The sequence below is a fragment of the Tetrao urogallus genome, assembly GCF_951394365.1.
Source record: "Tetrao urogallus genome assembly, chromosome: 1".
Lineage (NCBI taxonomy): Eukaryota > Metazoa > Chordata > Aves > Galliformes > Phasianidae > Tetrao > Tetrao urogallus.
Genome location: NC_136813.1, coordinates 140,053,407 through 140,070,205, shown reverse-complemented (window position 1 = coordinate 140,070,205; position 16,799 = coordinate 140,053,407). Strand labels below are relative to the sequence as shown.

Genomic DNA, 16,799 nt, shown 5'->3' with positions numbered 1-16,799 from the left:
GAGTTGTAGTCCTGAGCTTCCTCCTATGTGGGGGCAGGGGAGAGATTGTTTTTGGCTCATTCAGAACAGAACACCCAGTAGTCTGAAAAAAACCTACCCCAGCTAAATTTGTTAACATCTGTGGTCCTCCTTTGACCTGCTGAGGGCTTTGTGTTCAGCAGGCAGGATGTGGTCATACCCAGTGTGCCAGCTCTTCATTTAAACAGGAATGTCCAACTCAAAGCACGCCAGAACAGATCTACCATGTTACATTGATTGTAGCGGTTTGGGATTGGGGTTTTCAGAAAGCGTGAGGTCTTTAAGTACCTCTCCTGGCTGTGCAGAGGCCATTTCAGGGCCCAGAACCCAGAGGGCTCTGCAGGGTGACCAAGGCCGGCTCCAACAGCGGCAGCCCTCAGAGCTGAACAGGCCTCTTCACCTGCAAATTTCAGAGCTGGGGTTGTTTTCTCTGTGTCTCCCAATGTGAATGGTGAATGCTAAAGAGAACATTTAAAAACGGATAAAAACATGGTGCTGAGAGCAAAGCAAGTAAGATAAGAAGGGGGACAGCGCGTCCTGCTTATAACACATTTACTTTCTAAAGTAACTTTTTTCCTAAATCAAAAAATTGAAATCATGTTCTGTTGAAATGGAGTAGCTGACAGCTAAGAAAATTGGACAAAATTATTCGCGGCCACAGATACAACACCAAACAAGCACACAAACTGCTTGCAGGATATACTGGGGGAAGGAGAATGTACCCTCGTACAGATGTATTATATTTTAACAAACATATACCCACTGAACTACAGCCAAAAGAAAGACGGGGCACACTGAGATAGGCACTTGCAACAGCTCCACGTACTCGAAATGAGACAAAACTGCTTTCAAATAAAGCGCTGCTCATCAAGCAGCACTTGATCAAGTAAAGCGATCAAAAAGCACTCAGGAATTCAGAGCTGTGGGATCCAGCAGCCAGCGCTCTGCCGGCCATTCGTAGTAATGGGATTATAAACAGGAGCTGGGCTACAAAAACTGCTGCAGGGTGGGTGAGAGATTCTTTTGGAGGGCATGATAAATATGGCCCGAAGCCTGGGTAAGAGCAAGCACAATTGCAAAAGGAGTTCTGCTGCTGTTTGCTGTGTTCATTCATTCATCACTGAGATCCACTCAGTGACTTGTTTTTGCAAAATCAGACAGACCTGTGTCACTTCTTTAACCATGTGGCGTCCTGGGGGCTGTGTAACTCAGCAGCCATCATCAGCTGCTGTGCAGGGCACCTGCCAGGCTCTGGCTCCAGCTGAGTTTACCTAAATCTGCTTTTCTTTTTGGAAGTGTTGGGTGTGATTAAAGAAGACAGACATGCAGACAGTGCAAACCCCCACTGTAACAAATGACCTTAGAACAGATTTTAGGTTCCCATAAATGTCTCGACTAAAACCTCTGCCAGTCGCTTCTCTTTTGTTCTCTGAACAAAACCCCATGCAAACAAAGCCTTGCAAAATCAAACCTACCCCTTGTCCCTAGGAGAGCTGTAGTTTGCCTGGTGGTGTGGACAAAGGCTGCAGCCCTGAGGACCAAGCAGCATGCTGCTGGCCCATGTCACTGGAAGAAAGCCTCCCCTTCCTGCTCCAAACACCTGTTGTTGGCTCCAAACCAGATCCCAGCCCTGCTCCTATTGCCCTCATGGCCACACATCTCACTGGCACTGCATTAAAGCAAGCGAAACAACCACCACAGAGATGTTCACCTTAGATAAGAAGGCCATGTTCTAACACTAGACCTGATTTAGACAAAATACTGACCGACGGGAAACTAGAAACACTCCTGTCAATTCATCCCTGTCGTATTCAGTGACAACTGAAAAATGAAGATTCTCCTTTTCCCCATAGGAAAAAGCCATGAAACCAGCATGTCGGAAGCTTGGAGACCTATTTTACTGCCCTGCTTAGAGATCAACACAAAGATGACTTTCTGATTTTTTAAATAACATGCCTGCATTCTTTCCAGCAACATATCATGACTGGTGGTTCCTGAGCATGTTAGCCAATTCTGGTTGCCCGTCTTAAGATCAAGGAGGAGGCACGACTTCTAGAGGCTGGAGCTCCCTAAATCCCCCATCTTGAATATGAATTAAGTGAACACCAGTTGCTTTGGGCATTCAAATATCTTCATGATCACATTTGAAGTGGCAATTTTTCAGGTGGAGCCATCTGCAAATCTGCATTCATTTGGGTGGGCAGCCTTCAAATTACGAGACAATGGGACTCATCATAGTCTTGATAAAACGATTAAGTCCAGATTTTGTTTTAAAAAGTTCATGGTTTCTCTTCCTAAGGACTACATTCACATTTCTTGTAATCGAGGGTTTAGAGATCAGTTTAGAGATCATGTATCTATGAAAATCAGTTTTATTTTTCCCTTTCAGGGATAGAAAGACAGCTTTATAGTACGTTTAAGTGCAGTATCACTTTCTAAAGTAATTATTTCCATCGTTATTCTCAAGATATGTGGTATCAAGAACCACTCCTGTAATTACCTGCATGAAAGGCTAACAGAAAAATATTACTATCCAGAGAAAAGCTCAACAGAAGAATAAAACCAAATTCCTTTTGTCCAAGTGTTATCTTACCTCTGTTGCTACAGTAAATCCTCCCAAGAGACCATGTTTTAAATAAGTATAAATAATATTAATTAGAATTTGAGGAACGCAAGATCAATGAAATTCACCAAAACACGATTAATGTTTTTTTTCAATAGCGTAGCAGTATTATTCATTTCTACGGCTCGATCATCACAATCCTGTTACCCTGCAAAGAGAGCTGTCCTTTCTTACAGTTGATTTAAATAATTTTGACTGTGCTGCTCGCAGCATCATTCAAAAAACAAAACAAAAAAAAAGAAAGAAAATTATTAATTTACAAAATAACCCACTCTCCATATTTATTATGACAAATAAAAATCTTAAATAAAACAGGCTTTCTCTCCCCTCTCTCCCCCCAACCCGTCCCTCATTCCAATTTCAGGTAGCTTGGCACTGAGTAATTGAACATTAAAAAATCAAGTTTGTAGACTTCATACAGCTGCGTTTGGTGCTCCGAGCTGATGTTCTGGAAGAACTCTGTGGTCATTTCATCAGTAGTTCTCGTTGACTTTGCATAGGTGGGGAACTTCAGGTAGTTGCCGACTCCTGCGAGCTGGAGAATGTAATTCGAATCCTCTTCGAGTGTTTCGTATTTTCCTATGAGGTCATAGTGAATGTGGCAGGGGTGGCAGAGAGAATACACAGTCTGCCAGTGCTCGTTGAAGGGCTCTTCTCTTTGGGTGTGCGGGTCGATGAGATAGGCCACAAACTCTTCAAATTTCACATCGTCGCCTTTACGCAGAGCTTCCTGGGTCGCATTCTTCCTCTGGCGCCTCACGATTTTGGTGCCGTAGCGCTTGTGGAAGGAAGTGTTGTACTTCTGGGTGAACTTGTTCCTGTAGGCTGACACCAGTCTCTCAAAAGGCTCACGAACAAAGAGGAACTTCATGTAGTTTTTCAAGCGGTGGTTGATCTCTGGGATGCTGTACTGGTTGAGGGTCTTCAGGTTTGAAGACACGTGGGCTTCGTTGGCCGGGATTTCCATTGGATCGCTGTATTTGCCTCTTCCCGTCAAAACCATCATCACTCTCTTCCAGTTTGTGCAGGCCACTTTAGGGACGTAGCAATAGATCATTTCATGATCTTCATCCACCACCAGGTGTTTGAGATCGTTGGGTGTCAGCACACGGCGCTTCCTGCTCAATACACTGTTTGCTCGGCACGTGTCTGTCACTTGGTCTCGTCTAATCTGATGGAGAATGGCTGTATTGGACAACTGCAAGGAAAGCATATGAACCAGTAAGTCAGGCACGTTGGAAGCTTACTACCTTTTTACTTACTATGCAATTCAGAGAAAAGTACATTAGTGCCTGTAGAAACTTAAAAGAATTCACTATGAGGATGAGTGGAAATGTTCCTAGACAAGAAGATAGAGGAGCCTTTTTTGGCTCCGAATTTCTTGACAAGAGCTGCTTAAGTGCTGTTCACATTGTTCAGGGTTTTGCTTTGAAGCCAATGCAAAGGAGCACAGGCGCTTACACATCCTGGTGGCAAATATATTTACACAAAACTCACAGCCTGAATTGCCATCACTGCTTTTCTGAGCCCTGAAAAATCAATGTCCGGTTCACTCCTCCTGCTACAGCAAGCACTCCCTGCCTGACTTTCTGCTGCTGAGATGGGGTTGGAGTACACCAGATCTGGAAAGTCTGTCAAAATGAAAACTGTGTATGGTTTTGTTGCTGATTTCTTTTATTCTGGAGAATTAATAATCTCAGCTTGTTTGTTGACTATGACCTTGGCAAAAGACATGAAGCCAATGGAGACTCCTGCTGGTCCCTATGGGAAACGTTCACACAGACATTTCCTGAAGAGCAGGGAGAATATTAGCCATAAATCTGCCTCTCTGCTAAAGTCAGACTGACAGAAAGAAAGAGCACATGGCCTTCTAACACACACTGCACCATCTTCACCCACAGCCCTTTATTATTTTGTTAATAGCTCCCTAATTTTCTACTATTATTGCTACTGGATGCTTTGGAGAGGCTGTAATCTGTCTTCAGGGGAGCCCACAGGGCCCACTGGGCTGCTGCACAGCAGCCACCAGCTACCACACTCGGTACAGCATGATTTTCTCCTGTAATGAACCCCCTGGGAAACAGGGACTGTTAGCCCAGGCAAAGGACAACGCTGACACGGGGCTCCTACCTTTGGTTATTCAGAGCTACCTGAGGTGTCCCAGCATGGGCCCATGTTTTGCTGTGCAGATTGCCCTCGCTGCTATAAATGCCTTTTTACATATTCTAAATGAATTTTATCACAGCAGCAGGAGAAAGGTTTTGGTAATGGCATTTACATTTACTTAATAATGCTTACCTATGGATTTCAAAGAGCCTTATGCACAGTAATTAGTTTAGCCTCAAAGCCAAGTATTAACGCAAGTGCTGACCTTCCAGTCTGATAGGCAAAAGATGTGAGATGACTTCTTGAACGCTGACTCTTTCAAATATATTCATCTAATGCCTTCTAGGCAGGTCAACATGAATCACAGGATCCTACAGGGAAGCAGCTGAGGCAGTGCATCTCCTGGGGACAGGGGCTGGCCTCTGAGCAAGTACTAAGCCTTCCCCCCTCCCCTGTGTAATACCCTGGGCAAGTGGCTCCGCACAAGCTTGGGGCCCCATCTCTGCTTTCAATACCAGTAGTCCCAATTTAAGGAAAAAGGTCAACAAACAGGTTCATAATGCAGTTTAGAGGCAAAAAACAGCACACAACAAGATCCCCCAAAAACACCTTAGTGACAGAAAAATGGACTTAAGCCAAACGTAGGACATCTGAGCTTTGGAATGAAAGAAGACAGAACTGCTACTTTTATGGGCAAACCCTAAAAGCCCAGACTTCATCCACCCACGGGCAACGAAAACTTTTCAACACTTCAGTAGCCAACACTCTTCTCCTCTCTGTGCTGCACAGGGATGTTCTCAAGGGACAGGACACACCAAAGGCATCTCAAATTTGAACAGGAGGATTTTTCCTTCAGGCCAGCACGTATGTGTTTAGCCTGGGACCTCTATATTTTGCACACTGCCAACCACCACTTTTCTTGGATTCCTTGAGACCTTCCACATTTCATCTCTTTAGTCCCTTGTTCAGCAAAATGCTGGCTAATGGTTGAAACATGCAGTAGCCCAGTGAGTCCTTCATTCAGCTTGGCTCAGCTTTTGTGCGTGTGTGGTAACCCCCTGAACACTTTCCAGGTGCATTTCAAGGGCAGTTTTGTGTTGGAGTCCAAGAGAGAAGACCAGTGTGAAACACACTTCACGTTTCCTAGGGAAATGACTGCTCAGGAGTTTCCAAAGTAAGATGTTAGAAAGCAGTTGTCACGGACCACACAGATTTTTGGAGAAAATCCCCCTTTCATTAGGAAAAAAAAAAAAAAAAAAAAAAAAAAAAAGATCACCATTTCAATCTGCTATCCTCAAAGAGATACAGAACAAGAGGCCAGCTCTGCACTGGTTTGTTACCAGGGAATAATTTACAAAGCACTAAACAAAATCCTATGTGAAAGTAGAGACTTACAAATTCTCTACAGACTGATAAAATGCCCAAATCTCTCTCCTCCTGTAGATTATCTGTCATCATCATATATATAACAGTACTACTGTTTGCCTCTGGTTTCAGTGTAAAAATAAGAGAAGCCTGTAGATACTGCTACATTACAATATGTTAATGCACTGTCCTTGTTGGTCTTGGGATAAACACAGAATTAAGTGGATGAGATCCCACGACCTGTGTTAGATAGGTCAGACTTGATAATCTAATGGCTGCTTTTGCCCCTAATCTATGGATGAGTCCTTGTGGAGCTGTGCTTTGCTCCTGATTTCATTCCAACATCAATGGGCTAAGCACTTCCTCTCCACCCATTAACATTAATGAGATTTTCAGGCATTCAGAATAAGGAGAAGAATGCAGCCTTACCATTTGCAATTGCAAATGAGCTTGTGCTGCATTAAATTCACTTAAAAGACAGTGCTTGTGCATTTGGAAGTGGTACTTGCCTCCCACTGTTAACACAGAAGAAATATGATGAAATGGCACCAAAGTGGTCAGCTACATTAAACACACGCAAGCACCCTGAGGCCAGCTCTGCACCTGCTCCAGCCTGACTGGCAGCACGCAACACTCAAATAGCAACGTAATGATGAAGAGGTATTGCCTTCTTCTCATAAACTGCAGTACCACTTGCTATGGCTGACGGATGAGGAACCATGTAGGAAATACGGCTTTGAAAGCTCCACTTTATTCTTTTTCCCAGATTTCAGTGTGTTGTGCGGTGTAACAATCCCAGCCCTCCCAATGAAGGTGACAATCCCGCAATCTTATTCTCACTGAACATGCTCTCAGCTATTGAAAGGAAAACATCCCGTAGAGATTTCAGAAGGTAGAGACAAGAAAACCCAAGGGACAGGTATGTTGACTTCCACGGATGGCAAAGGACAAGTCAAACCCCTTAGGGTCATGGATGCTCATCCCTCAGAGTTGTACACTCGGCTGAGTCCTGAGACAGCCGGATGCTATCCATCGTCCCTGCTGATCCCTCAGTTCAACAAGCCACAGCAATGGCTTAAGTCCACCCTGCTTTGGGAGAGGGCTCTCTGTTCAGTGAGGGCCAGGTTGTCTCACAGCAGTGTGGGGGGCAGTGGGAGAGGCAGTGCCCCGCTGCCCACCAACAGCTCTGTGTGGCCTTCAGCTGGGCCTTGAGGGGCTTGGGAAGGTGTCTGACAGAAGAAGCCGCTCTGCCCTGAAAGGACTGACAGCAACTGAGTTAGACAGGGAAGCAACACAAGCAGTGGGAGACTCCTAAGCTCAGCAACACTTAAAAGACAAAAAAAAAGCAGTCTGCTGACACTGACACCAGAAGCTTCTCACCTCCATCAGTCTCAAACTGACGCAATGGAAGAACATTCAGTCCAGCATGCCCTGCAAGTGTGGGTGCCTCGTGCACACAGAGCTCTGACTGTGACCGTCCCCAGTTCCAGCAGGAGGTCAGGCTGTGGCACTGGCCGCCATTTAGGGCTGTCCCTCCACAGTGCACTCGAGAACAGGCTGCCAGAGAACACACATACGTGTGCCGGCCGCCGGACAGCCTTCAGCCCTGGCACACAGAGGTTATTCCAGGTAAATCACAGTAATGAGAGGGGAGGCATTTCTTTCTGACTGCTTAGGCACAGCAGGCTAAAATAATCTTTAATGGCCTTTCCAAGCCAGACGGTCAAACAGCATGTTCAGATTTAAACACAGGACATTTTTAATTATAATTTCTTTAAACTGAGCAGAGTAGTGTACTGCAGCTCAGGAGCACAGATCAACTGAATTCATCGAATTGCCTGCACTGAAAGCACTTTTTGAATGGAAAAACAGGGACACCAATCTGTCACTCAAAAAATCCTGCCCAAAAACCCCAACACACATTTTATTAAGCTAACCTCTCTGTATAAAATGAGCATGCAAAGAAGTATCCCTTCACAGTGCTAAAAGGCAGGGGTTTATTTGTTCCCATTGCACTGCCCGCAGCTGCAGCTTGCTGCCTGCTGTAAGTAGGCTCACAAATCATTGATGCTGGAAGCACCAACATGACATTAGGCAGACTGAAGGGCCAAAGTATCTGAATCAGTTTAAAGAAGTGGATCAAAGAGGATAAATATTGCAACAGGGGTTTGCAGACCCATGCCCTGCTATATTGCCATTTTTTTCTCTTCGGTTTTGTATTAACAAAGCTTTTGCAGCTGCCTCCTCAGTTACACGCATGCTTGAGGTTTGACTTCTGTCCTGTGCTAGAACTATGCAAGTTGCTGAGCATTCCAGTTATCTGTGCTTTCAAGCAGCTACCAAATTTAAGAGCATCTCCACTGCACTGGGAGTTGTGCCTATCCAGCAGCACTGGATGCTTAAGCTTAGCATGAACCAGAGCTCATCTCCACCAACATCTTCTTAAGAAGGTGAGCAGAGCAGGCCCATAATCCACTGAAAGCAAGATCTTAAAGTGAGAAGTGTCAAGCAGACCAACTATAGGTGGCACTAACAGTCCTGCTTATGTGACATCTACAGCCACTACAAATTCACTTGTCTGAAGGCTCTCAAACACTAACAGCTCTCCTTCCTCCTGCCCATCAACCACACCACCTGAATTTCAGCAGGTGCTTAGGATTTACTATGTAAAATATTTCTTGGCATTTATATTTTCCCAAATGTTTACAGGTATTTTTATTTTTAGTATGATGCTACATATAAGCACATTTCCTCTCTTATTCTCACACAAAAGACATGAATATCACTGCTGCAATCTTGATGCATTGCCTTGAAGTTACAAACATATTTTAGACATCATTTTAGAGGTTGTCTTTTAAAGTTGAGTTCACAACTGCCATACTTGGTATGCATGCATTCTTTCACCAAGTTCCATACACCTAGTTCAGTTATATGGTCTGATTTTTTGGTGGTCCTGTGCGGAGCCAGGAGTTGGACTTGATGATCCTTATGGGTCCCTTCCAACCTGGCATATTCTGTCACTCTATGATTCTAGATTGTTTTCTCAAGAACACTCATCATTAGATAATAAATAGGAAGGCTTCACACCTCACAGTCCGAACATACACATAATTATTAATTACTCTTTATACAGATGACAGAAAAGAACAGGCACGTGAATCAATAAAACAAACCTAGCAGAATAAGGAAATTTTAGATAAAGAAGACTTAATTAAACTGACCTGGGCTGAAAAAAAAGAGGCAATAGGTTTGCAATGTTTCACACATTGATTTATTTGGCATTTCATAGTGTATTATTCTTGATTTAACTTTTTCATAAAAATCTCAGAACTCAAACGACCCTATCAAAACCTCGACCAATATTTGTTCGGAGTCCAATAAAGCAGACTAGAGAGTAGACAATGCCTATGGGAGATGGGAACGTTTAACATCACCCCTGAGAACTTGCAGATGGACTGCAATGCTATGAAAATGTCTGTACAGAGTGGCTGAATAGTAAAAGATAAGAAAACTAATATTAACTTACTTAGGAGCATTTGTGCTAAGAAAATGTTAGAGACAAATCGTATCCTCTGAAGAAAAACTCATAAAATATTACAAAGCCGCTTTCTTTTCTCCATTTAATTCATTGAACTTACTGTCCTGCAGAGAAGATAAGGCCAAATAGGCATTTACTTCAAGTAATTCTCTGTATTGCAACTCAAGATAACCATGCTATTTTAAATTCCCACTGTACAGAATACGCTGGAGCTATGAAAAAGGAAAAAAAAGGATCAACTGTTTTGAGGGAAAACCATCTTACATAGCAGCTGCTGGCACTGTATTGTTGCAAATCCTTAATACCAAATATAGGTTTGGATTTGGGAAGAAAAGAGTGAGCTTTCTTTAAATGACAATGCCTCCTGTAGCCCGGACCATCTCTGGGAGCCTTTCCATTCCCATTTTATTAGAAATTGTGTGGTGTCAGGGCTCATTCAGAGAGTAGGGCTTGGTGCTGACAAGATGAATGTACACACTTATAAAAGATCCATTTTGAACAGGAAGATGGAAAAGTTGAAGTGCTGGGGAAGAACAGGTGGAGAGATCGATGGTCTGTCCACCTGGGGTGACTGAACTGTGTGTCCATGGGTACCTTGCAAACACGGGACAGGCAAAATCAAAGTGACTGAGTTGAAGAGAGGAAAGGAATCATTTGGAAGTACAGGGAAGCAAAAAATCTTAGAGCCAGTGTGTTCCTTGGGACATAATGCATAGAAGACAAGCTTGGAACCTCTCACTGTATGTACAAAGAGCACATTGCTGTCATCGTCTCAGTGTTTCAAGGCAGCTGTGGAAAGGGAGGGGGCAAGGGGAATTCAGCAGAGAGCCAATCCGTTTTTCTCTCATGGCCAAACAAGTGGATGAGATCCAGGGCTGGCCCCGACCTGCCGTGACAGATGGGTGATGGCGAGAGCTGCACTGCCATCCTGCAGCACAGTTCTGCCTGGGGCCCGGCCTTGCCACTGTCTCGACAGGGGAGGACAGCACGTGATGGATCTGCCTGCTCCCGGCTCATTCTTAAGTGCTGCCATAAATCACTGCTCGTATTAAAAAGCTGAAAGGTCTGAATGTCTTATGAATTTCATTTTGAAATGAAAACTTTCCAGCCTTTCCCCTCCACTGCACACACACATGGCTGGAGCCCAGCTCCGCCTGTATGTGCAGCCTGGGAGCTCAGCCACGGTCCTGCTAACCTTTCCCAGTCCTCAGGCACAGATGTTCTGTGACAGGGAGAGGGGACCTTGCAGTGGGGTGCAGCAGCATGCCACGTCTGAGGGCACCAGGCTGCGCTGATGTCCTCCCATCTGAGTGGGAGCCCACGGCCTCTGGCCTCCCCTTGGAGACCCTTCAGTGTGAGCCACAGAGCAGGACAACCCAAGCCCAGGAAGAGCTCATGCACTGTGAGCCTCAAGTCCACCATCTGCTGTACTATGCTACTGCATCCCTACTTGGGAACTACAGATGTGGTTTTTCATCTGAGACCAAGTAAATAAAAAGCATGCCTGGTATATCTGCAAGTGGTGCACCAGGAGGAGCACTGGGCTGGGGTACGGAGTCAGCCAGGGTGAAGCTGGGAGTAGTCCTTGAAAAACAGAGCAAGAAACTGCGTCTCAACACAGCTGGCATCCAGGAGACAATGGAAACACTGACATCTATTTCTGTGTTGCAAAACATTATAGTAGGAGGGGTGAGATAAACTAGGTGGAGCAGGGAAACAGGATGAAGTGGGTAAGTAAATTCATAAATACGTAAAAAAATCCAGAAGGAGAAAGGGAATAATCTGTTCTCTGCCTTGACTATGTAGTAATAGAGCTAAACAATAGAAACTCATTCTAGATGTGGGAAAAATCCTAATGGAAAGGATAAGGTACGTCTGTGCTGAAACACAGTGAGGTACGTCCAGCATGAGAAACCTCCATGAACCTGCTGGGAAGGTAACAGGGAGAGACCGTGACTCTGCCATGCGCAAAGCTATCTCTCTGCGACTCCTCCAAATCCTCCCCTTGTATCTCTGGTCTGCAGCTTAGGTGTCACACAGTCAAGTAGAAACACTTATTTTCTTCCCAGCAGGATACCCGCTATTTTAACTGAATACAATTTACTCAGTCTCATGCTAAATCAGAGTAATACATTTCCAATTTTTAACTCAGCGTGCAATGCGCCAATATTGCTCCCAAGCTTTACAAACCCAAATAAGAAAAAAACGGAAGATAGTTGCTGCGTAGTTGGTTTCTTTACATACAACTCAAAGACTTTAGCAACCCATAGGAGGAGAGTGGCACCACACAACGGCATGTTTAGCTGTGCTGAGCCCACATCCCCCACCGCTGTGCATGGCAGAAACAAGAAGAGAATTCGTCTTGCATCTTCGTTTCTTTTTCCTCATATAAAAACCCAAATTAATTCATCTGGAAACAGATTAGAAAAACACCTAAATCCTCTGGATAGTGGATTTTTTAATCTTTAACTACACCACTACAAATTAACATTGAATTTCTTTTGCTTTCTTTTGTGAAGCTCTATTCTGCTCAGATGAAACCTTGCTGCTCCATGAGTACCTTTTTTTGGCCCATTTATCCATGCTGCTCACTACTGCTCACAGAAGGTGACTAACCAGGGCTGCTCTTTCTCCACAGCCTTAATTACAGGAGCTCCAAAGTTCTCACCTTTCTGCCACCATTCTGCCTGCTTGAGAAGACAAAAGATCTCTTCTATTAAAATGCCAGCATCCATCTATAATCTTAATTACAATAGGCTTCCCAGGAAACCGTTCTGCCACAGAATGAAAAATGATTCTGGGTTAATAACACAAAAAGCCTGTTTCATCGAGAGCTTCCTAGCTGTGATTCTTCTATCCTGAGACAAATACCAGCAATTCCAGTCCTGAGGGATGCTCAACCCCAGAAAGCCACCAGCATTCACTCCAAATCCAGTGCTATCAGGATTAGGCCCACAGAGGGTCCAAAGCAAAAGACTGAAGATGCACTGCAACAAAGGAGGGGGATTTGTTTGCTTCTGCAAGGATCTCTGACTTTTTCTGCTTTAAATCCTGACAAACCTGACAATGTCTGACTTGCCACATTAAGCCCTCTTACATCGGAGTACATGGGCAATACTAAAAGTAACTTTTGCCAGTGGTTAGCACAACAGGAAGGTACAATTATTAGCAAGAAGCCTTGTTATTCTTCCTCATCTCCACAGCTGTGTTTACTGTGATTTCTAAGGATGTCTGTCTCATCTAATAACAGATCCATTTAGGCGCTGCTTTGTTAGCTTACAATGGAAGAACAAATTCTTAGTATGCTGTTTAAATGCCTGGTATTTTTTTAAACCATTCCCTCAACTGAAAGAAATGGCACATAATCTCTTCTTCCCCTTTCTGGTTTTTTTTGACTGTTCCGTCTTGTCTCAACCTCCCAAGTCAGTAGAGCAGAAAAGGCCACTCCAAGCTGTTGTTTCCAGGGCCCTTCTTAGCTTGGCCAAGCACGATCTCCTTGCTCCTGCCATGGCTCTTGAGCATGCCAGGTCCTTATCAGTCTCTTCCACGTCTCCTGACAGCTCCCTCTTCACTGCCCTTGTATCTTCATTGCACACCCCTTCGCACATCAAATCCCCACAGCAGGTCCTTGCTGCCCCTGTAACTACAGCGCTCACCATGGGGATGAAAAGAGCAGGGGGATCCCCTGTCCTGTCCCTTCCTTCCCACCAGCAGCACGGCCAGGCAAGTGGGAGAGCTGCCAGGCTGCAGCCCTGAAGCCCAACCGAGTGAGTTGAAGCATTCAGCTGTGCACACGGTGAGAGGCAAGAGCGTGTGCCTGATGGAAACGTGCCCTTTCCTCTGCAGCAGAGAACAGGGCAGCTTCTGTCCGAGGCACAGGGCTGGTGCTGTTCCTGCTACCTGCATGGGAGAGGGCTGCTCGGTGCCACAGGCTGCCAGCACAGGCAGCCTCCCTTCGGCACAGGTAGCAGACAGTGTCTTGGAATTACACTGAAATGCACTTACAAGGAACCAACAGATACTGCAACTTGATTCTGTCCTGGCTCACTGAATGGAGCTTGTCCTTCTCCACAGCTGCCAGGTGACAAGCGCTCAGGGGTGGGGAAAAGCAACAAATTCACACAGTGCTGGAACAGCTGATACTCCTGAGAGGAGAAGTCAATCTCAATTACAGTTTTCGACTAAGGGTGCTGTCATTTCAAGCCCTGTGCAGTTGCTTCCATCCACCAGCTCCATACAAAGGAAGGGCCAATGGTTCCTTGCCTGGCTCACATGACAGCCTTGAGCACCGCCGAGCCCTTCATCCCACGAAGGATCCTGTGGCACAAACGTCTCCCATAGACAAGCCAGTAATTAACAACAGATTTTTGCCCTTTGAACGTATCATGTTTTGGACAGGATGCATCAGCACAGCTGACTGAGAGATTAACAGTGGCCTTGAAATGTTCTGAACCCTTTTAGCTTTGCATTTCAAATATGAAAGTGATTTTGTGAAAGTCCGCTTAGCCTGTTATTTCTAAATCCCTTCTGGAGGTTAATGGTAGCTGGAGCAGGTCACCATGTGAAGGTCCCATTTGCAAGGACCACATTTAAATGCTTTTGATCTGGCTTTGATCTGCAAGTCTACATCCATTCCCATACTCCATCCCCAAGTGTATTTTCCAGCTTGCACAAGTAGGGAAATCTTACAGAGCCTCTGTTTTTAGAGATCTTCTCTTCCTGCTTCATGACCTAACTTAGTCTCTGGCTTTGTTTTGTTTGAAAACAAGCTTCGTGCACAAGGCAAAGCATTACATGGGATTCACTGCTCTCAACTCACCATTGCCTTTCTTTTTGCAAGTGCCAGTGGTTACCCCCACATTCAGTCTCTTCCCCCAGACTGCTCTTTGGAAACAGTCAAGGCCCCCCAAATTTAATGTCACTGTGTACTCTCAGGCCCTTGCTAATGCTATACTGATAATCCTAGTTATTTTAAGGTTAGCCTTAACTGTTCACTCTGCCTGAATTTCTTTTTCACTCACGTTTCACACTGCTGTTTCTCACTCTCTTCAGCTGCTCTCTACTTAACCTGCACAGCATCTCTATTGCAAGCTGCACTCAGTACCACCAGAGCTGAAGCTGAACTTTCAAACCCATGGAGGGCTGGTAGCAGAGGCAGGAGATGCAAACATTTTCAAAGGAAGGCATAAATGTTAAACAGAATGAGTTAGAGGCTGCTCTGTAAGACACTTAGTAGTTTGGAGATTAAGATAAAGCAGCTACCATACATAGCTTGTTTAAACCTGATGCAGACCATCTGCTCCTATTTCACTTTTAATGATTCATGCTCCCTTGTCTGCAGCTCTAGCAAGAGAAGGACCACCTGAGCAGAGAGAAACTGACAGGTTCCCTTACACCATTTCCAGAAGGAGAAAACACTCGCCAAATTTAGCTGAGAAAAATGGAACTGCCGAGCAGGCAGCAAGGCTATACAGAGCCTGTGCATCAGCCTAGCGACACTTTCAGTTCCCTCTTTATTTACCCCGGCACTGAAGGCAGGATCTGGCCCTTCTTGTCCTCCCTCCCCTACTTAACTTTATTTGGATCAAGTGTGATCACTAAATCTTAGGAACTCGACAGCAGCCTGTTGGAATGACCATGAGATCTCTCTGTTCCCTGCAGTGAGGTGGTGGAGCAGTCCTGAAGGCAACAGATGTGCACATTCAATGGGAATAAATGCTAGTTCCTAAACAAACCTCAGACAAACTGCAGAGGAATGTGCAGGTGCTGGCAGGATGAATAACTCCTCCTGAAGTTGCATCTGGAGCTGCTAATGCAGACTGAGGTCTGGGATAAAAATAATACTTATCTGGTCTTCTGCTGTCTGCAAACTTCAAAGCACACTGCATTATCCTTGCTTTCCAGATGTGAGAACCAAACCACTGAGAACTGGTCTGGAGTTACTGTATTTTCCTACCCTTTTCACAGAGTCAGCCTTGTCCTCCCAGGAACCCTCCAGACAACACTTCCCTGCCCAGGTACAGCAGGAGCCCATGGGAAGCAGCTAGGTTTGAGGCATGGAAACCCACTGCTATCAGCATGTCCCATTTTCTGTTATTCTGCAGGTATTTTGAGGTATTTTGAGATGAGGATGGGGAAGGAGAATGGAGAACTGGTTCTTTTTCAGCTCTGGTTCCCAGTACTTCTCTGGAAGAATTTCAGGACAAGTTCTCTCTTTAAATATTTGTCCTCCCTCAAGTTTCTAGTCCTCTCAGTTACATAAAGGTCAAAGGATTAAAGGGTAGTCTCAATATTCAGGCTGAGAAATTGTGGCACTAAAGAATTCTGGTATCAGCAGATCACAAGTATTCAAAATGTTTGGTTTAGATTTGCACGTTCCCCCTCGTTATGCCTTCCCTAACCAATACTGATGAGATTCACCATTGGGTGTAACTTCTGTATCAAGTTGGTGTTTATGAGAAATTAGCAGCACGCAATTAGCACTGCCTCTTGTGAAGACATACAGCAGCAACACACACAGCAAAACAACTACTGGATACAACACAGAAATCTAATGCAATGTCATCAGAACTCAGCACAATCAGAGCTCTCCAAGATGTTGTACCAACTCACAGAAGTCCAAACAAAGAAAGGATGCACACTGATTTGGCTTTTAATTTGACAGTATGAGTTTGCTGTACACTTAAAAATAACTGGTATGTTACTGAAAAAAATATAGTTCGTGGATAAATAAGGGGCATGGCTGGAAATAGGAGGAGGCACTTTTTTTTCTGGCAAAGTACTATGTTCACTGCAAGCAAGAGAGAGACTTGGGAAGCAGTTTATCTCAAGTATCTGTGCAGTATTAAGCCAAAACAGTACAGTTTGGAGAAGCAGCACTTCTAGTTAGAAGTGCTAGAAGAAGCCAGTTAGTGCGTATAGCTCAAATGAAGTACTGTAACTCAGGCTACACGCTTTAACCTACCATAATGTACTTGCTGCATTAAAAACAACCAGAAACACGGTAGAGATGGTGAAAGGAGGCCTGAAGGAAGAAAAGTGGTTTAAGCAATCCGAGGGGAAATAAAAATATCCACTAGCAATATCACAGGCTGCCTGGGAGCAGCTTCTTGGGTTTAACTGGCATCTCGTACCTCAACATCGGCACAG

General features: G+C 44.7%; 1 protein-coding gene across 2 annotated transcripts in view; it reads right to left on the bottom strand.

Moving 5' to 3' along the window:
* Positions 1-2,990: 2,990 nt before the first annotated feature.
* Positions 2,991-16,799, bottom strand: part of CHST11 (carbohydrate sulfotransferase 11) — a gene marked incomplete at both ends in the record, with an annotated part of 151,785 nt that continues 137,976 nt past the window's right edge. For both annotated transcript variants that reach the window (XM_079538956.1, XM_079538957.1), the window contains one exon: positions 2,991-3,839. In XM_079538956.1, coding sequence (XP_079395082.1) covers positions 2,991-3,839 — 849 coding nt within the window. The remainder of the gene's footprint in view (positions 3,840-16,799) is intronic.